The sequence below is a fragment of the Kogia breviceps genome, chromosome 10, assembly GCF_026419965.1.
Source record: "Kogia breviceps isolate mKogBre1 chromosome 10, mKogBre1 haplotype 1, whole genome shotgun sequence".
In the NCBI taxonomy this organism is placed as follows: Eukaryota; Metazoa; Chordata; class Mammalia; order Artiodactyla; family Physeteridae; genus Kogia; species Kogia breviceps.
Genome location: NC_081319.1, coordinates 38,091,451 through 38,119,435, shown reverse-complemented (window position 1 = coordinate 38,119,435; position 27,985 = coordinate 38,091,451). Strand labels below are relative to the sequence as shown.

At 40.9% G+C, this 27,985-nt stretch overlaps 1 protein-coding gene across 9 annotated transcripts in view; it reads left to right on the top strand.

Annotated features, from left to right (window-relative positions):
• The first annotated feature begins 3,754 nt into the window (after nucleotides 1-3,754).
• DOCK3 (dedicator of cytokinesis 3) overlaps nucleotides 3,755-27,985 on the top strand; it is a 445,236-nt gene continuing 421,005 nt past the window's right edge. For all 9 annotated transcript variants that reach the window (XM_067044062.1, XM_067044064.1, XM_067044059.1 and 6 more), the window contains exon 1: nucleotides 3,755-4,150. In XM_067044062.1, the coding sequence (XP_066900163.1) occupies nucleotides 4,114-4,150 (37 nt within the window). In that variant the 5' untranslated portion in view covers nucleotides 3,755-4,113. The remainder of the gene's footprint in view (nucleotides 4,151-27,985) is intronic.

Below are 27,985 nucleotides of genomic sequence, written 5' to 3'. Positions count from 1 at the left end.
AAGGAATCCAAATAGGAAAAGAAGAAGTAAAGCTGTCAGAAAAAGTAAATCTGTCAGAAGTAAAGCTGTTTGCAGATGACATGATACTATACATAGAGAAGCCTAAGGATGCCACCAGAAAACTACTAGAGCTAATCAATGAATCTGGTAAAGTAGCAGGATACAAAATTAATGCACAGAGATCTCTGGCATTCTTATATACTAATGATGAAAAATCTGAGAGTGAAATTAAGAAAACACTCCCATTTACCATTGCAACAAAAAGAATAAAATGTCTAGGAATAAACCTACCTAAGGAGACAAAAGACCTGTATGCAGAAAACTATAAGACACTGATGAAAGAAATTAAAGATGATACAAATAGGTGGAGAAATATACCATGTTCTTGGATTGGAAGAATCAACATAGTGAAAATGACTCTATTACCCAAAGCAATCTACAGATTCAATGCAATCCCTATCAAATTACCACTGGCATTTTTTACAGAACTAGAACAAAGAATTTCACAATTTGTATGGAAACACAAAAGACCCCGAATAGCCAAAGCAATCTTGAGAACGAAAAATGGAGCTGGAGGAATCAGACTCCCTGACTGCAGACTATACTACAAGACCACAGTAATGAAGACAGTATGGTACTGGCATAAAAACAGAAATATAGATCAATGGAACAGGATAGAAAGCCCAGAGATAAACCCACACACATGGTCACCTTATCTTTGATAAAGGAGGGAAGGATATACAGTGGAAAAAAGACATCCTCTTCAATAAGTGGTGCTGGGAAGACTGGACAGGTACGTGTAAAAGTATGAAATTAGAACACTCCCTAACACCATACACAAAAATAAACTCAAAATGGGTTAAAGACCTAAATGTAAGGCCAGACACTATCAAACTCTTAGAGGAAAACATAGGCAGAACAGTCGATGACATAAATCACAGCAAGATCCTTTTTGACCCACCTCCTAGAGGAATGGAAATAAAAACAAAAATAAACAAATGGGACCTAATGAAACTTAAAAACTTTTGCACAGCAAAGGACACCATAAACAAGACCAAAAGACAACCCTCAGAATGGGAGAAAATAGTTGCAAATGAAGCAACTGACAAAGGATTAATCTCCAAAATTTATAAGCAACTCATGCAGCTCAATAACAAAACAACAAACAACCCCATCCAAAAATGGGCAGAAGACCTAAATAGACATTTCTCCAAAGAAGATATACAGATTGCCAACAAACACATGAAAGAATGCTCAACATCATTAATCATTAGAGAAATGCAAATCAAAACTACAATGAGATATCATCTCACACCCGTCAGAATGGCCATCATCAAAAACTCTAGAAACAATAAATGCTGGAGAGGGTGTGGAGAAAAGGGAACACTCTTGCACTGCTGGTGGGAATGTAAATTGATACAGCCACTATGGAGAACAGTATGGAGGTTCCTTAAAAAACTACAAATAGAACCATACGACCCCACAATCCCACTATTGGGCGTATACCCTGAGAAAACCATAATTCAAAAAGAGTCATGTACCACAATGTTCATTGCAGCTCTATTTACAATAGCCAGGACATGGAAGCAACCTAAGTGTCCATCAACAGATGAATGGATAAAGAAGATGTGGCACATATATACAATGGAATATTACTCCGCCATAAAATGAAATTGAGTTATTTGTAGTGAGATGGATGGACCTAGAGTCTGTCATACAGAGTGAAGTAAGTCAGAAAGAGAAAAAGTAATACCGTATGCTAACACATATATATGGAATCTAAGAAAAAAAAAATGGTCATGAAGAACCTACGGGCAAGACGGGAATAAAGACACAGACCTACTAGCGAATGGACTTGAGGATATGGGGAGGGGGAAAGGTAAGCTGTGACAACGTGAGAGAGTGGCATGGACATATATACACTACCAAACGTAAAATAGATAGCTAGTGGGAAGCAGCCACATAGCACAGGGAGATTAGCTCCGTGCTTTGTAACTACCTAGCAGGGTGGGAGGGAGGGAGACGCAAGAGGGAGGAGGTATGGGAACATATGTATATGTATAACTGATTCACTTTGTTATAAAGCAGAAAGTCAGACAACATTGTAAAGCAGTTATACTCCAATAAAGATGTTAAAAAAATCAATTTCCTTTTTAAGGTTGTTCAAAAGGTCTGTAGAACTTGGCATCTCTTGCTGGATAGCTCCCTGGAGAATGTGGGAATGTGGCTTCATTCCGCGGTAAACATTCCATGGTGGCCATTGGGCAGGGGTCTATCTTCCTGGAATAGTCAGCTACATAAATAAGGATATGTCTTTTATTATGTTCTTGGATCAAAAAATGTGTATATCTAGCTATTGAGAAACTCAATCATTTACGGAACATTTTCCAGGGGCAGGAGTGAGCAGCCTTCACTGGTGGGAGGAGGAGTCTATAGGTCAGGAAACTGTGGCAATAATCCAGGTGAACACAATTAGGCTTGGGAGGAGTTACCTATCATAAAGAGTATTGTGAATGAAGAATCAACAAGATCTGTTGATTACCAAGATATTCTTTTATTAGTCTTGCTTCCTAGTCAACACTGTGCGTCAGGTGCTGGGCTGAGTCCTGATGGACCAGAAAGGTGACTTTAGCCTGGATTTTGCCTTTTGGAGCTGACAGTCTTATAGGAAAAGTAAGGCACAAAGGCACACAGCTTGAATCCCAGGCAAAAGAAGGATCCAGTCTGCCAGCTGCAGGATCAGGGAAGGTTTTCTAGAGGTAAGGCCTTGAGCTGGGCTTTGTAGAGTGGGGGTGTCCAAGACTGAGCGTGAGGAATGACACCAGGATTTTGACTTGGTAGTGCTGGTGACAGAATTGTACGGATATGCTGGGACTAGGGCTAGGAACACCATGCAATCCAGATGTAGGTGGAAAGGAGAAGTCCTGCAGTTGCCAGGACTTTCCTGGTCTTTGAGCGGTTGACCTAGGGTCACGGTGATATTTGCAGGCCTAAGAGTGAATGAATTCTTAAGGAAGAGAGGAAGGAGAAAAGTTTTGGGACCGAACCGGAAACTCAGGATGGGCTGTAAGGCAGAGACTTAGGAGCAGCAGAGGCGGTGCCCAGGGCAGGAACAACACCTCCCTCCCGCCCCCTACTCCCCCTTCCCCCAACCCAGTGAGCAACTGCTTCCTTACTAGGAAGCCTGCAGTGATTATTCTGGCCCCAAACATTTACTACGCAGGCCAACTCAGCGAAATAAGAACCAAGGAGGCGCTAGCGGCTTCGGCCTAGGAGGAGTCCCAGAGACCTAAGAGGGAGGAGCACGAGTATGCCCCACTTGGTTCTCCCGCGGCGACCCCACCCTGCGGGCCCGGGCGCTGCGCAGGGTGGCTCCTGGGACCTTTCCAGGGATGGGGTCGTGACAGCGCCGTTGATGACACCTGGATGGTTCTTAAAACGGTATCCTTCCCTCCTTTCCCTTCTCTCCCCTCTCCGACCCGCGGATTTCGCCGGGATCTCGGCATGCCTGGCAGGAGGCACTGGACGCCGAAGCCCAGGGGGTCCGAGGCCCTCCCACCTGCCCAGCCCCGCCTCCTCCAGCGCTTGCTGCCGCCCGGAGCCTTGGGCCTAAGAGCCAGTCCTGACCCCGGCGGGGCCATTCAATCGCCTCTCGCGGATTTCCCTCCGCTGCCGCGCGGCGGCAGCGACACGTGGGCTCGCGCGCGGGCTCGGGCGGCGCGAGCCCGGGCAGCGCGAGCCCCCGCGCGCCAGGAAGCGGCGCATGCGCGGGCGTCCTGCGAGCCCGCTGAGGCGAGCCGAGTCGCGGCGGCGCCGGGAGCCGAGCAGCGGAGCTGTGAGGAACGAGCGGTGGCGTGAGAACGGCAGGGACTGACAGGTGGCAAACCCTCGCCCGCGCTGATCGGGTTTGCTGGGGCGCCCGCGAAACCTGGCGGTCCGGGCGTGGCGGCGGTGGCATCCCGGACGGCCTGTGAGGGATGCGCCGCCCACTGCCCTGCGCCGCCTGACCGCCCCCGCCTCGCTTAGCGGTGCGCCACAGCCGGGCCCGCGGCGGTCCCCGCCGCGCTGTCGCCCGGCCGCCGCCGCGCCCGCGGGGTCGCGCCCGGCCCGGCCATGTGGACCCCCACGGAGGAAGAGAAATACGGCGTAGGTAGGTGAGGCTCCGGCCTGGCCGCGGAGGGGATTCGGGGGACGCGCCCTTGCTCTCGGCCTCGTGCCGGCCCCACCTCGATTCGCGCCCGCGCGCCTCCCGCCGCTGCCCGCAGGCTGCGCGGCCTCGGCGCGGGGTGTGCGCGGGGTGGGGGCGGCGCGGGCGCGAGGCGCGGGGGTGGGAGCGGGTCCCTGGGTGCGGGGAGGGCGGCAGGGGGCGCTGGCAGCGCGGCCTCGGCAGGTGCGGTCGGAGGGAGGGGTGGGCAGGGCCCCAGCGGCTCCCCGAGGTTTTTGGTGTGGGGCATAGGGCAGTTTCACCCAGGAAGCCAAATTCTGGGAACCTGTTTTCTCCTTTCTCAAACCTCAATTTTAGTGAGTTTCTGCACCTGAGTTGATGAGCCCGATGACTATTTTTGTAGTGGAGCCTTAGGAAAAAAAAAAAAAAGGGATAAAATACGTTGACATCATTTTCCCAGTTCAGAATTTTGCAGACATTTGACTGGAAATGTTTGATCCGTTTTGGTTTGTTTTGCCTTCAATATTATAAATAATTATTACTTAAAATAGAAAGTGTTTTTTGCACATGTCCCAATGTTTAGTGTATATTACAGACACGGGTTTGTTAAGAAACAAACGAACCTGTTTTTAGATGAGACCATTATTCCTCTTAGAATCCTCTTTTTATGTGTTACAAGTGTTGAACTCCAGAAGCTAAATAATTCTTATAATTCTCAACTTCTTTAAAAGGCATATTCAATAATTTAAGGGGTTGAATATTAGTTTTACTTTTATAGTGTTAGTGTTTTGTGGCGATTACATGAGAGAGGAGTTCAGCCACACTGCATTATTGTAAGTCGCCTGTCATTCAGTTAGAAACAGATAGAAAAATGAGTGTACAGTTTTTTTTTCTGCCTAAGTTTTAATGGAAAATTTTAGATGGGGAAATCTGTCTAAACATACTTTTGTTTCCCATGTTTACTGCAGCTCATTCAAGGTTTAGTTCACAGTTCACTACAAAATAACTTTTAAGCTGTCAGTGGTAACAGACAAACGTTTAGTATGAATACCATCAGGCAAATTATGTGGAAACTGAATGTATTTAAATTTAAGGACCTGCAGAGAGATCAGTGCTGGTAGAAAATCTTGTTTTGAAAGGTAACTTTCTGAAGTTTTTAATTAGCTGTGCTCTAAGGGCATAATGATATAGGCTAGGATGGAAGTGATAAAAGGAGCCCTAGTGCTAGAGTCTCTGTTGAAATGGGATTGGGAAATAATGTGAAGAGCTGGGATTCACCTCTGGGAACATTTTATCCTTTCTCTTAGAGCATTCCCTAAATACGAAATACATTTTTTGATGTGAAGAGTTGATGGTTTATCTTTTCCGGAACTTGCTCTGAGACCTGCTTAACTAGAATAACAAATAATTGATGTGAAAGTGGTCAACTGTCCAGTGGCACCTAAGTGATAATTTTTTTCCTGCTGGGTGGGAACCTCTGAGTAGTGGAATTGGCAGATTTCTGAGTCCTGGCTTCTATTTACTGGTGTTGTGGGCAAGTTATTTAACATCATTTTCTTAATGTGTAAATTGGGGATAATATTCACCTACAGGGTTGTGAAAATCAAATGAGAGCATACCAAATGCTTAATAAATGTTAATTTCTCCTTTTCCCCCTTAGTACAGTACTTAGAGTAATAACAACACTAGGCATTTCCTCAGGTGTGTTGGTTCTGAGATGGAAGCAACGCAGGGTAATCAAGATAGGCATATGTGAATCTCAAAGCACTAGGATTTGGTGTGTGATTTACTTAGGAAGATGGAAGGAAATTTTTGCATTCCTTGGACTGTGGGTTTAGCTTTAGAAAAATTTTTTCCTGTGGAGGGCTACAGCAATGGGCACAGGGTAGGACTTAAATGCTTGTTAAAAGAGAGAGAAAGTTATTCTGAAGACATTAGCAGCTGTGATTTAGTGTAATTTATTTGCCCTTTCTGCCAAACAAAGAAAGTCTCTATCATCTTCTCTCACAGCTTTCTTCTACTATCCCTTCCTCAGCTATGGTCTAAAAGTTCTTGTGTAGATTGTTCACACTCAGAATATGTCTTTTCCATAAGCATTTCAGGGTTACACTCCTAGGCCTTTTCATAAAAGCCAGTTCAGTCTATAAAGAGCCTAAATATTGTACTTACAATGAGAAAAATAGTCAATTAAAAATGGTATGTTAGCTGCATTGTTTAATTGTTAGCTTGAACATCTAAACATTGGACTTCTCTGGTGGTGCAGTGGTTAAGAATCCGCCTACCAATGTAGGGGACACAGGTTCGAACCCTGGTCTGGGAAGATCCCACATGCCACAGAGCAACTAAGCCCGTGCGCCACAACTACTGAGCCTGTGATGCTGAGCCCGCATACCACAACTACTGAAGCCTGCACGCCTAGAGCCTGTGTTCCACAACAAGAGAAGCCACCGCAATGAGAAGCCTGTGCACTGCAACGAAGAATAGCCCCCACTCGCTGCAACTAGAGAAGAGCCCACACGCAGCAACGAAGACCCAACACAGCCACAGATAAAATAAATAAATAAAAATAAATTAAAAAAAGAAAATCTAAACATTATCATTATTACTATGAGAAAATGTTTCAGATTTCAACTTTGATTTTTATGAGCAGCATGGAGCACAGATTTCTATCTCTGCTTGCTAACCCATAATCCTTACAGCAAGGAGGGAAAACATATCTTTTCCCCACCAATTTGTATAAATTGCTTGGATGTTGGTGAGGGAAGGAGTCCCCTGTTGCAGCAGTGCACAGGAGTTTTTCCCAGTGCAGCTGTTCATCTGTATTTGACATTGGTAAGGTTTTTGAGATCATGTAGTAATATCTTAATGCCTTTAAAATTTATGATATAAAAATTCTGTACAAGTTATAACACTTTCAGATTATTTGATTTATTTGCTTAGGACTAGGCAATACCTGAGCTTCCCTTTCCATTGTAATATTCTGTGATTGAGTTTAGAGGAAGGGGAGAAAACTACCCTTTTTTGAAGATCAGTGATGGACTAGTCAGTGTGCTGGGGATTCTTGCTTATGTTATACCATGTAGATCCCCAGAGTAGTCCTAATGTTATCTTCATTACACAGATGATGAAATTGGATCTCAGAGGTTGTTAATCCTTTTTTGTCCTTTAACAATTAAATATTCCCCTTAATCTTCTTCTTGGCAATGGGCAATATTTTGCCATATACTTGACTCTTACTGTCCTTCTCTAGTATCACAAGGAGCTGTTCTTTACTGAATCCTTTTAGCCTGTGTTCTGACTCCTTATGTCTCTTCCTCTTAGAGATTCTCTGCTTTTCTTTCTGTTTCCATAAATGCTTGGAAAGTTCTGCATCTTACCATTCTTTATTTTACCTTTTCAAGAAGCTTCCTATTCTAGAGTGAATTAGGTGAGAAAAATCCAACCATTTTTGTGAAACACCTGTCTTTTCTCATATTGACTGCACACAAACTACCAAATACAGAAACTGAAGAGCAAGAAAATACTTTTCCCATCCTCTAACAGCAGCAGCCGTAAACACCACCAACAAATGAAACAAGAGTTTGTAATTAAATTCCTAGAGTAGAATAGCAGCAGAGATTTGAGTACATGTGTGTTAGCTTGGCATCTTAGCAGTGAAAGCTGCTTCATAATGTCATCTTCTTTATTCTGCTGTCCTGAGGTAAATTTTGTAATAATTCAGAGCATTTATTGCTTATTCTTTTCTAATCCCCACTTAGCAGACCATGAAAAAATTTCCTCATTACCAACCAGATTACCTTCTATTTTAGTTTTGTAATGTCATATTTATTTTTTTTCTAATTTAAAAACGATGCATATTTTCTGCCTTACTTTTACCTGATTTCTTTCTGCTTGATTTTCCCCAGATAGGAAAAAAAAAAACCCAACACTTAAAAAAAGCCCTGAATCCTTAAAAGAAATTTAACTTCTAATGATCCTGTGGTGCAGAGGCATATGAAGGTGGGAAGGGAATAGGTCCATGAAACTACATCTGAAAGAACCGGTGTTCACAAAATTTCACTAAATATGTTAGTAAATGGGCTACAACTCATTGAAATAGTGGGCTCTTTAGTTACTTGCTCTGTAAGGAAATCCCAGCCTTTGAAGCCTTGGAAAAGGCCCTGTATCTTTATCTCTTAGAGGTAAAGTCATCCACTAGGGGTAGAGAAGACGTCTTAAACCCAGGACTTTATTTTGCCCTGAAAAGTGAGGATGTGCTTGATGTTTTATGATCAGGGGTTTAGTGTTTACAGGGAACTTCCACATCATGATTCTGCTTGAGCTTTACACTGTAAAGCTCTTTTTTTTTTTTTTTTAAACAGATGACAAAGAAACTTTAACTGAAAGAAATTAAGTGACTGATGTAAGATACTTAAGCCAACTAAGTGCCGATTTGAGATTTCAACCTAGGACTTTGGGATTCTAATCCACAGCTGCTTTCATTACACCATGTTGCCTCTGAAAAGAATTTGTCTGTAGTGTATGTCTCTGGCTCAAAAAATAAGGCCTTTTTAACAGACTTCAAATTTAAATTGGATAGTTATATTTAAGGACTTTTATTTCTATATTAAGCATTTTTATAAGACTACATAGTATTTATCATTCTGCTTCTGAATATATGATTTGCATTGCTGATGAGTACAGATTCAAGGCATGACAATTCATAAGGCAGGTTTTTAACAGCCTTGAGGAGTATGTTGGGTACTATTGCCCTCTTTTAAAGACATTGTTAGTAGGGAAGAAAGAAGTTGATTTCAGGAAACATTTATTGAGTGCCTTCTTAAACCGAGATGGCTTTGTTTTGATCTGCCATTCTGTAAAGCAAGCAGGAAATAATCAGCAGGAAATGATCAATATTTTAACACGAAAGTCAATATGCAACAATGTTCTATAGACTATTCAAATGTTATGGTTAATTTTATCATGCAGTGTTATGAGAGAATATGCTTTAGAAACATAAAGCTTAATTGTAAACATGACACCATTTTCTATCATTGTTAGACACATTCTGAAGCATGATGTCTCAAAAGAATGGTCATTGAAGTTGAAAGTGCTTTATATTCATACCATACTTTTACATTGGTGCTGAATTTCAATTTTTAGTAGTTTGTATTATGATTGTTTTTTGAATTCTTGTGTCTTTATTCTTGAAGATAAGAATGATCTGAATTTATTCCCAATGTGTAAGCATTATTGGATATGCTATATTAGGGCTTTATTCCAATGTTGTACTTTTACCATAATGAACAAACCTGTTTATATTGATTATTCTCTAAAGACTCTTGTATACCCCCTCTTGATAGATTTTTGTATAGAAAAGCAAGATTTTTGTTCCACATAAAGGTTCTAGGAACTTAAAATTTTTTTTCATAGGTACATTGCCAAATTATTTTAACTGTGGCCCAAGTAACTGCAGTTGACTTGCTATATCACACATTAGGATACTCTAGTAAGGATAATTACTATGTTGGGAAATGTCTTTCAGAAACTTCCTGTTTTTCTACTTATCTACAATGGAATAAAATCTCAACCTCCTGCTTCCATCTGTTTCTCCCTCTCTCTTTAGAACTCAGTCATGAGCTCTTGTTGATTGATGAATGAGAACAAAAATTGATGGAAGAATTAATGTATGATAAATGCAGAACTTTATATTACAGACTTAGTATCATACTTTGACCTTTCTTCAAATACATCTAGTGACAGTGCCCTCACCACTTTTTGAGACAGCCCATTTTATTGTTAGACAGATGTGATGAGAACATTCTTCCTCGTTGAATAAACTCCTTGTAATTTCTTATAAGTTTGTGTTCTGTGTTTACATATAAATAACTTCCATCATAGCCCTGCAGTAATTCATAAAACTTAAGTATTGTAAGGGATCTTAGAGATAATGTGGTTTAAGGCTCCAGAGCTAAGTAAGACCAGTGGAATAGCTAACATTCATTAAGTGTTTACTGTGTGCCCAGCACTTGCATGTTATGGCTCAAATTTGCTTTTTCAGCCTCAACTGCTGACTTACTTGTATTTTACACTTTAGCCAAACTGAACTTTCCCCAAGTCCTTCTGTCTGGCCTTAATTATACCAGTGCTGCCGTGTGCCAGGACTGTTTGCCATCTATTAAACACTTCTTGTTATTTGCTGCATCATGTCTCTGTTCATATTCCTTCTATGTGGGGTGCCTCCCTCCACCCCATCTTCATCTCTCAGATTCTTTCCTATCTGTTAAGGCTTCTATCATGTATTACTATCTTTGTACATCTTTTTCTACCTTGACCATACCTCTTTCTTTCTCCAACCAAATAGCTTTTATTCTATGATACTTTATATCTTACCATGGTATATTTATACTATCCTCTTCCATTAGATTAATGTCCTTCCAACTTTTGACTACGATCTACAATAAGAAATACAATTAAAATGATTATCTCTTATGTGTGTATGTTTATACTATACACACACATGAAAAAGTTAAACAGAAGTTTCATGGTATAGTATTTTGTAGAGTGTACTCTGATGTTTCTATTCATTTCTATTTCATCAAAAAATATTGGTGGGCTTCCCTGGTGGCGCAGTGGTTGAGAGTCCGCCTGCCGATGCAGGGGACGCGAGTTCGTGCCCCGGTCCGGGAAGATGCCACATGCCGCGGAGCGGCTGGGCCCGTGAGCCATGGCCGCTGAGCCTGCGCGTCCGCCATGGGAGAGGCCACAGCGGTGGGAGGCCTGCGTACTGGAAAAAAAAAAAAAATTGGTAGCAGCGCAATTGATTTTTTGACCCATGGTTAATTCTGATTTAGGCTATAAACTCTTAAAAAGTAGGAATTCTGCCATATTTACAGTTGACCCTTGAACAATGCAGGGGTTGGAGCGCCAAGCCCTACACAGTCAAAAATCTGTGTTCCGCTATTTCTGCCTCAAAAACAAAGGAGATGATAAAATGACTCACCCAAGGGCAGGAAGCTGAAACAGTCTGGATGGAATCAGAACTCAAACCCTGGTTCTTTTGATTCCACATATTGTGATCTCTAATTAAATGCAAACTTTTCCCCACACTTAGTTAAAGATCTGTAACATGAAAATACAGGTACTATATTTATTGAAAAAAACTGTGTATAAATGGACCTGCACAGTTCAAACCTGTGTTGTTCAAGGGTCAACTGTATCTTTGTGTTCTTGACAGACATAACTCAGTATCAGGCATATAGAAGGTTTTATACATGTATTTTAGCATTGAGTTGGATGTTTTTGGTTAACGTGGTGTAAAGCCTGATATTCGGAGACTTTTGAGCTGCCATTTCACACGAATTACTCATACTGGTTTTATAACAGCTAAACTCTAGATTTTACTGCATATTAACTGAAGTAAAGCTAGATCTCTGTCCTGAATGTGTGCTATTGATAATAAACATAAATGTAAAATTTTAGTTTCATTTAAAAAAGATTTTACATTTATTTTCATTACATTTCATTGAGGGGGAGCATATTTGGCTTGCCACTGTTGGTCCTCAATGGGGGGTGGGCTCTCTGTATTTGGCTCATTAGTACAACTTGTCAAGTCTTTTTTGTAGCTTGAGTTTGTCATCCCACATATTATCATCTTTTCCTTGAAGTTTCACCTACACAGTTGATAAAACCTGTCTTCTGTCCTTTTCCAAGTGGCTGATAAAAATGTTGAACGGAATAGGAAAAAAATTTCATTACCTAGAGGGAAGTGTCCAGTTTATAAAGGAGTAGATTTTGTTATGTTGTGTTTTGAATGCAAATTATCAGGATGACTTACTGAATGCTTCATGACAGTGCCAGCTGTGCCACCTTTGTGAACCTGATAGTGTTTGGGGTTAGGATGTGTTCCTGGCCAGACTGTGGTCTATGGCCAAGGAGGAAGGATGCTGCTAAAGTCTGTGTGGCCTTACTTTTAAGTGTGGGGAGTGATAAAGATATATTAACATTAAAAAGATCTGAAGTCCATTTTCATCTTCATGTATAGGAGGAAGGGTGGCACGAAACTTTTCTTGAGTTTTGTTTCTGATGTTCTTTCCACATTCCCTACACTTGAGATATGCTGGACAACTCACCCTTTTCCAGACAAGCCTAAAACTCTCCTACCTTTGTCGCTTTGCTTGGTTGTTATAATATGACAGGAATGTAATGACTACCTTTTTCTGCCTGGGGAATGCCACCTTAAAAAGCTGAAATGTCATCTTCTCTTTGATGCCTTCCCCAGCTCTGCCCAATAATAAGCATTGCTTCTTGCTCCTACAGCAGTTGGTTCCAACCTCTAGTATGGCACTTATCCCTTTAGATCATGCTTAATTGCATGTCTTTGCCTCAGGGGATTGAGCTTCTCCAGGACAAGGAATTTTGTCTTGTGTTTGTAACCCCAGGACCTAGCACATAGTGAGGGATCAATAAAAGTGAAAAGTTTTATTTTGCTTTGTTAGTCCTGATAGTATTTTATTTTTTAAAATTTATTTATTTATTTATTTTGGCTTCACTGGGCCTTCGTTGCAGCGCATGGGCTTCTCTAGTTGTGGCACGCAGGTTTAGTTGCTGCATGTGGGATCTTACTTCCCTGACCAGGGATTGAACCTGGACCCCCTGCGTTGGGATTGTGGAGTCTTAACCACTGGACCACCAGGGAAGTCCCCCTGATAGTATTTTAAAAGGCAGGCTGTAAGTCTAATAATATTTAGTCGTTAGAAATCTGTGACATCATGAATACACTTTTTTTTCCCCTCAGCCTTTCTCTTTCTTGAGTCTGTTAGGAAGGTTTACTGCCTGTGGCTGAGATGAGATGACTGATTTTGGGTGGGAGCCTTAGGATTTCAGTATGAGTCCATCTCACCTAGAGTTTCACGGTTATCACAACAGTGATTCAGGAAATTTGTAGAAGGTAATGGGGATGCCACTTGAATTTACCCCAACAATACCTTTTTCATTTGACACCTTTGGGGAAGCCGTGTTTTGGATGAGTGACTTTTCCATAGAACTCAAGGTTAAACCTTTAAAAGCACCAAGAAAATATTTTTTTGTTGGATTTTTTTAATAGTAAAAGATAATATGTTCCATTCTTCCCTGTACTGAATTCAATATGTTGAATACATTTGAGCTTTTTCTGTCTAACATTTCCCTTCTGATTACATAAGATATATATTCATTATAGACATGTCAGTAACTATAGAAAATTACACAAAAATGAAAATAAGGGTGATATCTTATTTTTGTTACCCAGACATAGCCCCTCTCAACACACTGGCATATCTTTCCAGTCTTTTTTTCTGATGCAGGCATTTAAAATAAATTTAGGACTATACTGTTTATATTGTCATTCAATATTTTATTTTATTTTACTTTTAAAACTCAAGTAATTTATTTATTGGCCATGCAGCATGTGGGATCTTAGTTCCCTGACCAGGGATCAAAACCACACCCCTTGCAGTGGAAGCATGGAGTCATAACCACTGGACCACCAGGGAAGTCCCAACAGTCTTTTATTTTAAATCTGCTATACTATGTACATTTTCTTATGTCTGGAATGTCATTGTTTTAATGACTGCTGTTCCATTAGGTACTATATTAGGTACTATAATTTACCTAATCTCCTACTTCTGAACAGTTGGTCATTAGAAATTAACTATTGCCAGGACAGTGAGGGTACTTGTTTCTCTGCACCCTTGTCAGTATAAGGCATTATTTTCTCCACAGATTTGCATCTTCAAAAATTTAAAAATTGATACATGCTTAAGAGGAATAAATTCTCTGATATTACAAAAATAAAGTATCCTGTACTACCATTTCAACTTCTTGGGCATCATTTGTTTAATTGAACTTTCTATTTGATATTGTTAATACAAATAAGTGATTATGACTTTGATACAGTGATACTTGTTTGCTTCCTCACTGAAATCCCTGGGAAGATCACTAATTACAGTTAGTGGTTCTCTTGTTTGTTCCTTTTCTCATCTGACTGTGATGCTCTCTGGGAATTTGGTGGTGGTGGTGGTGGTCGGGGAGGGGGATATATGTGAGACTCTTCGACTCGCTATCAGTGACTTGAAATGGTATTTTTGTTTTGTTTTGGTATTCTTTCTATCTCTGTACATTTCTGTTCTCTGTAGCTACTTCCAGTGTCATTCGTTTCCTTTTCCTGTTTGCCAGCCACTCTTTGCTGTTTGCTTCTTTCCCCAGCCATACATACCTTTTCAGGCTAGACCCGAATTGAACTTGTTCAAGGGAAACTGGGCAATCAACTCTATGAAAAACTAAAGTGGCTCCTTTCCTTTCTATTGGAGTGAAATTCAGTGCCTTTATGAAAAACTTAGACCTGTTAAAAGAACTTTCTGACTCATGGCCAGGGCTGGGCTCTGTAGGAATGCCTGGCTTTGGAACAGAGGCAGTGCTCTGGGAGTGATAGAGCCTAATGCAGATTTGCTCCATGCAGAGCAGTTTCCCCTCTGGGTGGCTGCATGTAGGTATGATGTCTGGTACTGCTGCAGCCATCTTGTTATCATGAAGAAAGCCAGGAAGGGAGAGGGGGATTTGTTTTGCTTTTTGGTATGGGAAAGGGAAGAAGCACTTAGGTAGGTGCTTGGACCATTATGGATGGAGGGAAGGAACTGTTTGAAAAGAACAACTTGTGATACATTTAAACATACTGAAATATTTAAGCTCTGATAAGACAGTGGTGTATGATTATAGGTAATGAGACTCTGGTTGTCCCACAAAGCACTCATTGTTTTTATTGATTTGCTTTCTCAGTAACCATAGCAGGTTTCTGTGTTAGTTATGTAGAGTGATGAACTGTTTTAATTGGTTAATTCTTCACCCTGATATTTACAATTTACCCACATTAAGTGTACAATTTAGTGGCATTAAATACATTCAAATTGTTGTATAGCTATCACTACTATTTATTTCCAGAGCTCTTTTTATCATCCCAAACAAAAACTCTATACCCCTCCCTGCAGCTCCAGGTAACCTCTATTCTACTTTCTGTCTCTGAATTTGATTATTCTAGATACGTCATATAAATGGAATCATACAACATTTGTCTTTTTGTATTCGGCTTATTTTACTTAGCATAACATTTTCAGGGTTCGTGCATGTTGTAGCAGGCATCAAAATTTCATTCCTTTTATGTCTGAATAATACCCCATTGTGTGAGTATATATCACGTTTATTTATCCATTCATCTGTTGTTGTACACTCAGGTAGTTTCCACCTTTTGGCTCTTATGAGTTAAGCTGTTACGAATATTAGTGTGCAAGTATTTGTTAGAGTCCCTATTTTTGGATCTCTTGGGTGTATACCTAGCATTGGAATTGCTGTATTAAAGGGTAATTCATGTTTAACTTTTTGAGAAATCACCTAACTATTTTCCACACCAGTTGTACAATTTTACATTACCACCACCAACTCGTGAGAGTCCCACATCCTCGCCAACACTTCTTATTTTTTGATAATAGCCATCCTAATGGGTGTGAAGTGGTATCTCACTGTGGTTTTGACTTGCATTTCCCTAGTGATTAGTGATGTTGAGCATCTTTTCATGTACTTATTGGCTATCTGTATATTTTCGTTGGAGAAATATTCCATTGTATGTATGTACCACATTTTGTTTACCGGTTCTTTGTTGATGGACACTTGGGTTGTTTCTACCTTTCGATAGAAATTGTGAATAATGCTATAATGAACATTTGGTATCCAAGTTTCTGTTTGACTCCCTGTTTTAAATCTTTTGGGTATATATTTAGGAGTGGAATTGCTTACCATTTGATAATTCTATGTTTAGTTTTTTGGGGAATAACCACGCTGTTTTCTGTAGTGCCTGCACCATTTTACTTTGCCATCAGCAATGCACGAGGATTCCAGTCTCTTTACATCCTTGCTAATACTTGTTATTTTCTGTCTTTTAAAAAATGTTTCTATAAATGGCCTTGCAGATGGGTGTGAAGTGGTATTTCATTGCGGTTTAAAAAAATTTTTATTTATTTATTTATTTATTTATTTATATTTGGCTGCATTGGGTCTTCGTTGCTGAATGTGGAATTTCTCTAGTTGCGGTGAGCGGGGGCTACTCTTGCTTTTGGTTTGTGGACTTCTCATTGTGGTGGCTTCTCTTGTTGCGGAGCACAGGCTCTAGGTGCATGGGCTTCAGTAGCTGTGGCATGTGGGCTCAGTAGTTGTGGCTCACGGACTCTAGAGCACAGGCTCAGTAGTTGTGGTGCACAGGCCTAGTTGCTCCGTGACATGTGGGATCTTCCTGGACCAGCGCTTGAACCTGTGTCCCCTGCACCGTCAGGTGGATTCCTAACCACTGTGCCGCTGGCGAAGTCCCTCATTGTGGTTTTGATTTGCATTTTTCCTAATAATTAGTGATATTGAGCATCTTTTCATGTGCTTATTGGCCATTTGAGTGTTGTTTTTGGAGAAATGTCTATTCAAGTACTTTGCCCATTTTAAAATAGATTTTTGTTGCTGTTGTTAGTTTGTAGCTCTTTATATATTCTGGATGTTAATTCCTTATCAGATACATGGTTTACAGATGTTTTCTCCCATTTCATGGTTTGCCTTCTCACTCTGTTATAGTGTCCTTTGATGTACAGAAGTTTTAAATTTTGACACAGTTTAATTTATGTTCTCTTTTGTCATTTGTGCTTTTGGTGTCATATTCAAGAAGTCATGGTCAAATCCATCATGAGGCTTTCCCCCATGTTTCCTTCTAAGAGTTTTATAGTTTTAACTTTTACATTTAGGCCTTTGTTCCATTTTGAGTTAATTTTTGCATATGGCATAAGGTAAGGGTCCAGCTTCATTCTTTTGTATATGGATGTCCAGTTTTCTCAGCATTGTTTGTTGAGAAGTCTGTCTTTCCCATTGAATGATCTTAGCACCTTTGTTTGAAAATAATTTGGCCATATATTTGATGGTTTATTTTTGGGCTCTATCTTTATGCTGATATGTCTGTCTTTATGCCAGTACCACACTGTTTTCTGTGCCTTTGTAGCAGGTTTTGAAATCAGGAAGTGTGAGTACTCCCACTTTGTTCTTCTTTTTCAAGTTTGTTTTGCCTCTTTGGGGTCCCTTGAGATTCCATATGAATTTTAGGAAGAATTTTTCTGTTTCTACAAAAAGTGCCATTGGGATTTTGACAGGAATTGCAATGAATTTGTAGATTGCTTTAGGTAGTATTGTCATATTAACAATATTAATTCTTCCAGTCAGTGATCACAGATGCTTTACATTTACTTAGGTTGTCTTTATTTTTATTTATTATTATTATTATTATTTTTGGCTGTGTTGGGTCTTTGTTGCTGCACATGGGCTTTCTCTGGTTGCGGCGAGTGGGGGCTACTCTTCGTTGCAGTGCGTGGGCTTCTCGTTGCAGTGGCTTCTTATGTTGTGGAGCACGGCTCTAGACGCGTGGGCTTCAGTAGTTGCAGTGTGCGGGCTCAGTAGTTGCAGCATGTGGGCCCTAGAGTGAACGGGCTTCAGTAGTTGTGGCGCAAGAGCTCAGTAGTTGTGGCTCGCGGGCTCTAGAGTGCAGGCTCAGTAGTTCTAGCACACGGGCTTAGTTGCTCCTCAGCATGTGGGATCTTCCCGGATTAGGTATCACCCATGTCCCCTGCATTGGCAGGCGGATTCTTAACTACTGCACCACCAGGAAAGTCCTTGGAATTGTTTTCTTAATTTTGTTTTTGTATTGTTAATTGTTTTTTTAAACATCTTTATTGGAGTATAATTGCTTTACAATGGTGTGTTAGTTTCTGCTTTACAACAAAGTAAATCAGTTATACATATACATATGTTCCCATATCTTTTCCCTCTTGCATCTCCCTCCCTCACACCCTCCCTATCCCACCCCTCTAGGTGGTCACAAACAACCTAGCTGATCTCCCTGTGCCATGCGGCTGCTTCCCACTAGCTATCCACCCTACGTTTGGTAGTGTAGGTATGTCCATGCCACTCTCTCACTTCATCACAGCTTACCCTTCCCCCTCCCCATATCCTCAAGTCCATGCTCTAGTAGGTCTGTGTTTTATTCCCGTCCTACCTCTAGTCTCTTCATGACATTTTTTTTCTTAGATTCCATATATATGTGTTAGCATACGGTATTTGTTTTTCTCCTTCTGACTTACCCCACTCTGTATGACAGACTCCAGGTCTATCCACCTCACTACAAATAACTCAGTTTCGTTTCTTTTTATGGCTGAGTAATATTCCATTGTGTATATGTGCCACATCTTCTTTATCCATTCATCTGTTGATGGACACTTAGGTTGCTTCCATGTCCTGGCTATTGTAAATAGAGCTGCAATGAACTTTGTATTATTCATTGTTAATGTAGTTTTGCATGTTAATGTTATATCGTGCAACTGCTGAGTTCATCTGTTAGCCCTAACATTTTTTTTGTGTGTGTGTGTTACGCGGGCCTCTCACTGTTGTGGCCTCTCCCGTTGCAGAGCACAGGCTCCGGACGCACAGGCTCAGCGGCCATGGCTCACGGGCCCAGCCGCTCTGCGGCATGTGGGATCCTCCCGGACCGGGGCACGAACCCACGTCCCCTGCATCGACAGGCGGACTCTCAACCACTGCGCCACCAGGGAAGCCCTAACATTTTTTTTCTGACTTTATTCTTTAAGGTTTTCTACATATAAGATCATGTCATCTGCAAAGAGAGATCATTTTCTTTCTTCCTTTCATATTTGGATGCCTTTTGTTTCTTTTTCTTGCCCAATTACTACTCTGGTTAGAACTTCTAGCACTGTGTTGAAAAGGTGAAAGCTGTCATTCTCGTCTTGCTCCTGATCTTAGAAGAAAAGCTTTCAGTCTTTCACACTGAGTATGATGCTTGCTGTAGATTTTTCAAATTTTTTTCTTTTTTTCTTAACAAGGTTACTTTTCATTTCATTTAACACAAGCTACTACTTGTTCATGCCCAGACTGTGTGTGTTGTTTGTATCTGTAATAGTATGTATCTGGGCATTTTATCTCTTCTTCTCAGTATTTTTTTTTGAACTTTACTTATTTATTTTTTATACAGCAGCTTTTTATTAGTTGTCTATTTTACACATATTAGTGTATATATGTAAATCACAATCTCCCATATCATCCCACGCCCACCCCCCACCCCCCATTTTCCTCCCTTGGTGTCCATACGTTTGTTCTCTACAGCTGTGTTTCTATTTCTCCCTTGCAAACTGGTTCATCTGTACCATTTTTCTACATTTCACATATATGCGTTAATATATGATATTTGTTTTTCTCTTTCTGACTTACTTCAATCTGTATGATAGTCTGTAGGTCCATCCATGTCTCTGCAAATGACCCAATTTCATTCCTTTTTATGCTGAGTAATATCCCATTGTATATATGTACCACATCTTCTTTATCTCTTAGTCTGTCAATAGGCATTTAGGTTGCTTCCATGACCAGGTTATTGTAAATAGTGCTGCAATGAACATTGGGGTGCATGTGTCTTTTTTTTTTAAACATCTTTATTTGAGTATAACTATTTTACAATAGTGTGTTAGTTTCTCCTTTACAACAAAGTGAATCAGTTATACATATACATATGTTCCCATATCTCTTCCTTCTTGTGTCACCCGCCCTCCCACCCTCCCTATCCCACCCCACTAGGTGGTCACAAAGCACAGAGGTGATCTCCCTGTGCTATGCGGCAGCTTCTCACTAGCTATCTAATTTACATTTGGTAGTGTATATATGTCCCTGCCACTCTCTCACTTCGTCACAGCCCACCCTTCACCCTCCCCATATCCTCATGCTCTAGTAGGTCTGTGTTTTATTCCCATCCTACCACTAATCTCTTCATGACATTTTTTTTTCTTAGATTCCATATATATGTGTTAGCATACGGTATTTGTTTTTATCCTTCTGACTTACTTCACTCTGTATGACAGACTCCAGGTCTATCCATCTCATTACAAATAACTCAGTTTCATTTCTTTTTATGGCTGAGTAATATTCCATTGTGTATATGTGCCACATCTTCTTTATCCATTCATCTGTTGATGGACACTTAGGTTGCTTCCATGTCCTGGCTATTGTAAGTAGAGCTGCAATAAACATTTTGGTACATGACTCTTTGAATTATGGTTTTCTCAGGGTATATGCCCAGTAGTGGGATTGCTGGGTCATATGGTAGTTCTATTTGTAGTTTTTTAAGGAACCTCCATACTGTTCTCCATAGTGGCTGTATCAATTTACATTCCCACCAGCAGTGCAAGAGTGTTCCCTTTTCTCCACACCCTCTCCAGCATTTATTGTTTCTAGAGTTTTTGATGATGGCCAGTCTGACTGGTGTGAGATGATATCTCATTGTAGTTTTGATTTGCATTTCTCTAATGATTAATGATGTTGAGCATTCTTTCATGTGTTTGTTGGCAATCTGTATATCTTCTTTGGAGAAATGTCTATTTAGGTCTTCTGCCCATTTTTGGATGGGGTTGTTTGTTGTTTTGTTATTGAGCTGCATGAGTTGCTTATAAATTTTGGAGATTAATCCTTTGTCAGTTGCTTCATTTGCAAATATTTTCTCCCATTCTGAGGGTTGTCTTTTGGTCTTGTTTATGGTGTCCTTTGCTGTGCAAAAGCTTTTAAGTTTAATTAGGTCCCATTTGTTTATTTTTGTTTTCATTTCCATTTCTCTAGGAGGTGGGTCAAAGAGGATCTTGCTGTGATTTATGTCATAGAGTGTTCTGCCTATGTTTTCCTCTAAGAGTTTGATAGTGTCTGGCCTTACATTTAGGTCTTTAACCCATTTTGAGTTTATTTTTGTGTGTGGTGTTAGGGAGTGTTCTAATTTCATACTTTTACAGGTAGCTGTCCAGTTTTCTCAGCACCACTTATTGAAGAGGCTGTCTTTTCTCCACTGTATATCCTTCCCTCCTTTATCAAAGACAAGGTGACCATATGTGTGTGGGTTTATCTCTGGGCTTTCTATCCTGTTCCATTGATCTATATTTCTATTTTGTGCCAGTACCATACTGTCTTGATTACTGTAACCTTGTAGTATAGTCTGAAGTCAGGGAGCCTGATTCCTCCAGCTCCATTTTTCATTCTCAAGATTGCTTTGGCTGTTCGGGGTCTTTTGTGTTTCCATACAAATTGTGAAATTTTTTGTTCTAGTTCTGTAAAAAATGCCAGTGGTAATTTGATAGGGATTGCATTGAATCTGTAGATTGCTTTGGGTAGTAGAGTCATTTTCACAATGCTGATTCTTCCAATCCAAGAACATGGTATATTCCTCCACCTATTTGTATCATCTTTAATTTCTTTCATCAGTGTCTTATAGTTTTCTGCATACAAGTCTTTTGTCTCCTTAGGTAGATTTATTCCTAAATATTTTATTCTTTTTGTTGCAATGGTAAATGGGAGTGTTTTCTTAATTTCACTCTCAGATTTTTCATCATTAGTGTATAAGAATGCCAGAGATCTCTGTGCATTAATTTTGTATCCTGTTACTTTACCAAATTCATTGATTAGCTCTAGTAGTTGTCTGGTAGCATCCTTAGGCTTCTCTGTGTGTAGTATCATGTCATCTGCAAACAGTGACAGCTTTACTTCTTCTTTTCCTATTTGGATTCCTTTTATTTCTTTTTCTTCTCTGATTGCTGTGGCTAGAACTTCCAAAACTATGTTGAATAAGAGTGGTGAGAGTGGGCAACCTTGTCTTGTTCCTGATCTTAGTGGAAATGGTTTCAGTTTTTCACCATTGAGAATGATGCTGGCTGTGGGTTTGTCATATATGGCCTTTATTATGTTGAGGAAAGTTCCCTCTATGGCTACTTTTTGCAGGGTTTTTATCATAAATGGGTGTTGAATTTTGTCAAAAGCTTTCTCTGCATCTATTGAGATGATCATACGGTTTTTCTCCTTCAGTTTGTTGATATGGTGTATCATGTTGATTGATTTGCATATATTGAAGAATCCTTGCATTCCTGGAATAAACCCAACTTGATCATGGTGTATGAGCCTTTTAATGTGCCCTTGGATTCTGTTTGCTAGTATTTTGTTGAGGATTTTTGCATCTATGTTCATCAGTGATATTGGCCTGTAGTTTTCTTTCTTTGTGACGTCTTTGTCTGGTTTTGGTATCAGGGTGATGGTGGCCTCATAGAATGAGTTTGGGAGTGTTCCTCCCTCTGCTATCTTTTGGAAGAGTTTGAGAAGGATAGGTGTTAGCTCTTCTCTAAATGTTTGATAGAATTCGCCTGTGAAGCCATCTGGTCCTGGGCTTTTGTTTGTTGGAAGATTTTGAATCACAGTTTCAATTTCAGTGCTTGTGATTGGCCTGTTCGTATTTTCTATTTCTCCCTGGTTCAGTCTCGGCAGCTTGTGCATTTCTAAGAATTTGTCCATTTCTTCCAGGTTGTCCATTTTATTGGCATAGAGTTACTTGTAGTAATCTCTAATAATCTTTTGTATTTCTGCAGTGTCAGTTGTTACTTCTCCTTTTTCATTTCTAATTCTATTGATTTGAGTCTTCTCCCTTTTTTTCTTCATGAGTCTGGCTAATGGTTTATCAATTTTATTTATCTTCTCAAAGAACCAGCTTTTAGTTTTATTGATCTTTGCTATTGTTTCCTTCATTTCTTTTTCATTTGTTTCTCATCTGATCTTTATGATTTCTTTCCTTCTGCTAAACTTGGGGTTTTTTTTGTTCTTATTTCTCTAATTGCTTTAGGTGCAAATTTAGGTTGTTTATTCGAGATGTTTCCTGTTTCTTAAGGTATGATTGTATTGCTATAAGCTTCCCTCTTAGAACTGCTTTTGCTGTATCCCATAGGTTTTGGGTCATCGTGTCTCCATTGTCATTTGTTTCTAAGTATTTTTTGATTTCCTCTTTGATTTCTTCAGTGATCACTTCGTTATTAAGTAGTGTATTGTTTAGCCTCCATGTGTTTGTATTTTTTACAGATGTTTTCCTTTAATTGATATCTAGTCTCATAGCGTTGTGGTTGGAAAAGATACTTGATACGATTTCAATTTTCTTAAATTTGCCAAGGCTAGATTTGTGACTCAATACATGATCTATCCTGGAGAATGTTCCATGAGCACTTGAGAAAAATGTGTATTCTGTTGTTTTTGGATGGGATGTCCTATAAATATCAAGTAAGTCCATCTTGTGTAATGTATCACTTAAAGCTTGTGTTTCCTTATTTATTTTCATTTTGGATGATCTGTTCATTGGTGAAAGTGGGGTGTTAAAGTCCCCTACTATGATTGTGTTACTGTCGATTTCCCCTTTATGGCTGTTAGTATTTGCCTTATGTGTTGAGGTGCTCCTATGTTGGGTGCATAAATATTTACAATTGTTTTATCTTCTTCATGGATCGATCCCTTGATCATTATGTAGTGTCCTTCTTTGTCTCTTGTAATGGTTTTTATTTTAAAATCTATTTTGTCTGATCTGAGAATTGCTACTCCAGCTTTCTTTTGATTTCCATTTGCATGGAATATCTTTTTCCATCCCCTCACTTTCAGTCTGTATGTGTCCCTAGGTCTGAAGTGGGTCTCTTGTAGACAGCATATATATGGGTCTTGTTTTTGTATCCATTCAGCCAGTCTGTGTCTTTTGGTGGGAGCATTTAATCCATTTACATTTAAGGTAATTATCGATATGTATGTTCCTATTACCATTTACTTAATTGTTTCGGGTTGTTCTTGTAGGTCTTTTCCTTCTCTTGTGTTTCTTGCCTAGAGAAGTTCCTTTAGCATTTGTTGTAAAGCTGGTTTTGTGGTGCTGAATTCTCTTAGCTTTTGCTTGTCTGTAAAGGTTTTAATTTCTCCATCAAATCTGAATGAGATCCTTGCTGGGTAGAGTAATCTTGGTGGTAGGTTTTTTTCCTTCATCACTTAAAATATGTGCTGCCACTCCCTTCTGGCTTGTAGAGTTTCTGCTGAAAGATCAGATGTTAACCTTATGGGGATTCCCTTGTGTGTTATTTGTTGTTTTTCCCTTGCTGCTTTTAATATGTTTTCTTTGTATTTAATTTTTGACAGTTTGATTATTATGTGTCTTGGTGTCTTTATCCTTGGGTTTATCCTGTATGGGACTCTCTGTGCTTCCTGGACTTGATTGACTATTTCCTTTCCTATATTAGGGAAGTTTTCAACTATAATCTCTTCAAATATTTTCTCAGTCCCTTTCTTTTTCTCTTCATATTCTTGGACCCCTATAATTCGAATGTTGGTGTGTTTAATGTTGTCCCAGAGGTCTCTGAGACTGTCCTCAGTTCTTTTCATTCCTTTTTCTTTATTCTGTTCTGCAGTAGTTATTTCCACTATTTTATCTTCCAGGTCACTTATCTGTCCTTCTGCCTCAGTTATTCTGCTATTGATCCCATCTAGAGTATTTTTCATTTCATTTACTGTGTTGCTCATCGTTGCTTGTTTCCTCTTTATTTCCTCTAGGTGCTAGTTAACTGTTTCTTGCAATTTGTCTATTCTATTTTCAAGATTTTGAACCATCTTTACTATCATTATTCTGAATTCTTTTTCAGGTAGACTGGCTATTACCTCTTCATTTGTTAGGTCTGGTGTGTTTTTATCTTGCTCCTTCATCTGCTGTGTTTTTCTGTCTTCTCACTTTGCTTATCTTACTGTGTTTGGGGTCTCCGTTTTGCAGGCTGCAGGTTCGTAGTTCCCGTTGTTTTTGGTGGCTGTCCCCAGTGGCTGAGGTTGGTTCAGTGGGTTTAGTAGGTTTCCTGGTTGGGGGGACTAGTGCCTCTGTTCTGATGGATGAGGCTGGATCTTGTCTTTCTGGTGGGCAGGTCCACGTCTGGTGGTGTGTTTGGGGATGTTGGTAGCCTTATTATGATTTTAGGCAGCCTCTCTGCCAATGGATGGGGCTGTAGACTTGTCTTGCTCTTTGTTGGGCATAGGGTGTCCAGCACTGTTGCTGGTCCTTGAGTGAAGCTGGGTCTTGGTGTTGAGATTGAGATCTCTTGGAGATTTTTGCTATTTGATATTGCGTGGAGCTGGGAGGTCTCTTGTGGACCAGTGTCTTGAGGTTGGTTCTCCCACCTCAGAGACACAGCCCTGACGCCTGGCTGGAGTGCCAAGAGCCTTTAATCCACACGGCTCAAAATAAAAGAGAGAAAAAATAGAAAGGAAAGATAGGATGGAAGGAAGGAAGGAGGGAGGGAGGGAAGGAAGGGAGAAAGAAGAAAGGAAGGGAGGAGGGAAGAAAGGAAGGAAGAAATGAAGGGAGGAAGAAAGCAAGAAAGGAAGGAAGGAGGGGAAAAAGCAAGAAAGGAAGGAAGGAGGGAAGGAACGAGGAGAGGAAGGGAGGGAGGAAGGAAGGGAGGAAGAAAGGGAGGAAGAAAGGGAGGAAGGAAGGGAGGACGGGAGAAGGGAAGAAAGGAAGGAAGGAGGGAAGGAAGGAAGGAAGAAAGGAAGAAAGAAAGGGAGAAGACAGAATAAAGTAGGATAAAATATAGTTATTAAAATAAAAAATAATTGTTAAGAAGAAAAATTGCTATTAAAAAAACGAAAAACAAACAAAAAAACGGGTCGGTCTAACCCTAGGACAAATGGTGAAAAGCAAGCTATACAAACAAAATCTCACACAGCAGCACACACATACACACTCACAAAAAGAAAAAAGGGGAAAATAATAGTATATATTGCTTCCAAAGTCCACCTCCTCAACTTGGGATATTTCGCTGTCTATTCAGGTTTTCCAGAGATGCAGGGCACTTCAAGTTGATTGTGGAGCTTTAATCCACTGCTTCTGAGGCTGCTGGGAGAGACCTCCCCCTCTCCTCTTTGTTCGCACAGCTCCTGGGGTTCAGCTTTGGACTTGGCCCAGCCTCTGCGTGTAGGTCATCCAAGGGCTTTTGCCCTTCGCTCAGACAGGACGGGGTTAAAGGAGCAGCTGATTCGGGGGCTCTGGCACAGGCCGGGGGGAGGAAGGGGCACGGATGCGGGGGCGAGCCCGTGGCAGCAGAGGCCGGTGTGACGCTGCAGCAGCCCGAGGCGCGCCGCATGTTCTCCCGGGGAAGCTGTCCCTGGGTCCCGGGACCCCGGCAGTGGCGGGCTGCACGGGCTCCCGGGAGGGGCGATGTGGACAGTGACCTGTGCTCGCACACAGGCCTCTTGGTGGCGGCAGCAGCAACCCTAGCGTCCCACACCCGTCTCTACTGTCCATGCCGACAGCCGCGGCTTGCGCCCGTTTCTAGAGCTCCTTTACGAGGTGCCCTTAATCCCCTCTCCTCGTGCCCCAGGAAGCAGAGGCAAGAAAAATTCTCCTGTCTCTTTGTCAGCTCCGTGCCCGTTTCTGGAGCTCCTTTAAGCGGCGCACTTAGACACCTCTCCTTGCGCACCAGGAAGCAAAAGAGGGAAGAAAAGGTCTCTTGCCTCTTTGGCAGCTCCAGACTTCAACCGGACCCCCTCCCGGCTAGCCGTGGTGCACTAACCCCTTGAGGCTGTTTTCACTCTGCCAACTCCAGACCTTTCCCTGGGATCCAACTGAAGCCCGAGGCTCAGCTCCCAGCCCCGCCCGCCCCGGCAGGTGAGCAGACAAGCCCCTTAGGCTGGTGAGTGCTGGTCGGCACCGATCCTCTGCGGGGATCTCTCCGGTTTGCCCTCCGCCCCCTGTTGGTGCGCTCTCCTCCGTGGCTCCGCCACCCGCAGTCTCCGCCCGCGAAGGGGCTTCTAGTGTGTGGGAACCTTTCCTCCTTCACAGCTCCCTCCCACTGGTGCAGGTCCCGTCCCTATTCTTTGTCTCTGTTTATTCTTTTTTCTTTTGCCCTACCCAGGTACGTGGGGGAGTTTCTTGCCTTTTGGGATGTCTGAGGTCTTCTGCCAGTGTTCGGTGGGTGTTGTATAGGAGAAGTTCCACGTGTAGATGTATTTCTGATGTATCTGTGAGGAGGAAAGTGATCCCCGCGTCTTACTCTTCTGCCATCTTCTGAGAAACCCCTGCATGTTTCTTTTTGAATTATGGTTTTCTTAGGGTATGTGCCTAGTAGTGGGATTGCTGGGTCATATGGTAGTTCTATTTTTAGTTTTTTAAGGAACCTCCATACTGTTCTCCTTAGTGGTTGTATCAATTTACATTCCCACCAACAGTGCAAGAGGGTTCCTTTTTCTCCACACCCTCTCCAGCTTTTGTTTGTAGATTTTCTGATGATGCCCAATCTGTCCGGTGTGAGGTGGTACCTCATTGTAGTTCTGATTTGCATTTCTGTGATAATCAGTGATGTTGAGCAGCTTTTCATGTGCCTCTTGGTCATCTGCATGTCTTCTTTGGAGAAATGTCTATTTAGGTCTTCAGCTCACTTTTAAATTGTGTTGTTTGTTTTCTTAATATTGAGCTAATGAGCTGTTTATATATTTTGGAGATTAATCCTTTGTTGATTCATTTGGAAATATTTTTTCCCATTCTGAGGGTTGTCTTTTTGTCTTGTTTATAGTTTCCTTTGCTGTGCAAAAGCTTTTACATTTCTTAGGTCCCATTTGTTTATTTTTGTTTTTATTCCCATGACGCTAGGAGGTGGGTCAAAAAAGATCTTGCTGTGATTTATTTCAGAGTGTTCTTCCTATGTTTTCCTCTAAGCGTTTTATAGTGTCTGGCCTTACATTTAGGTCTTTAATAAATTTTGAGTTTATTTTTGTGTATGGTGTTAGGGAGTGTTCTAATGACATTTTTTTACATGTGGCTGTCCAATTTTCCCAGCACCACTTATTGAAGAGACGGTCTTTTCTTCATTGTATGTCATTGCCTCATTTGTCATAGATTAGTTGACCATATGTGCA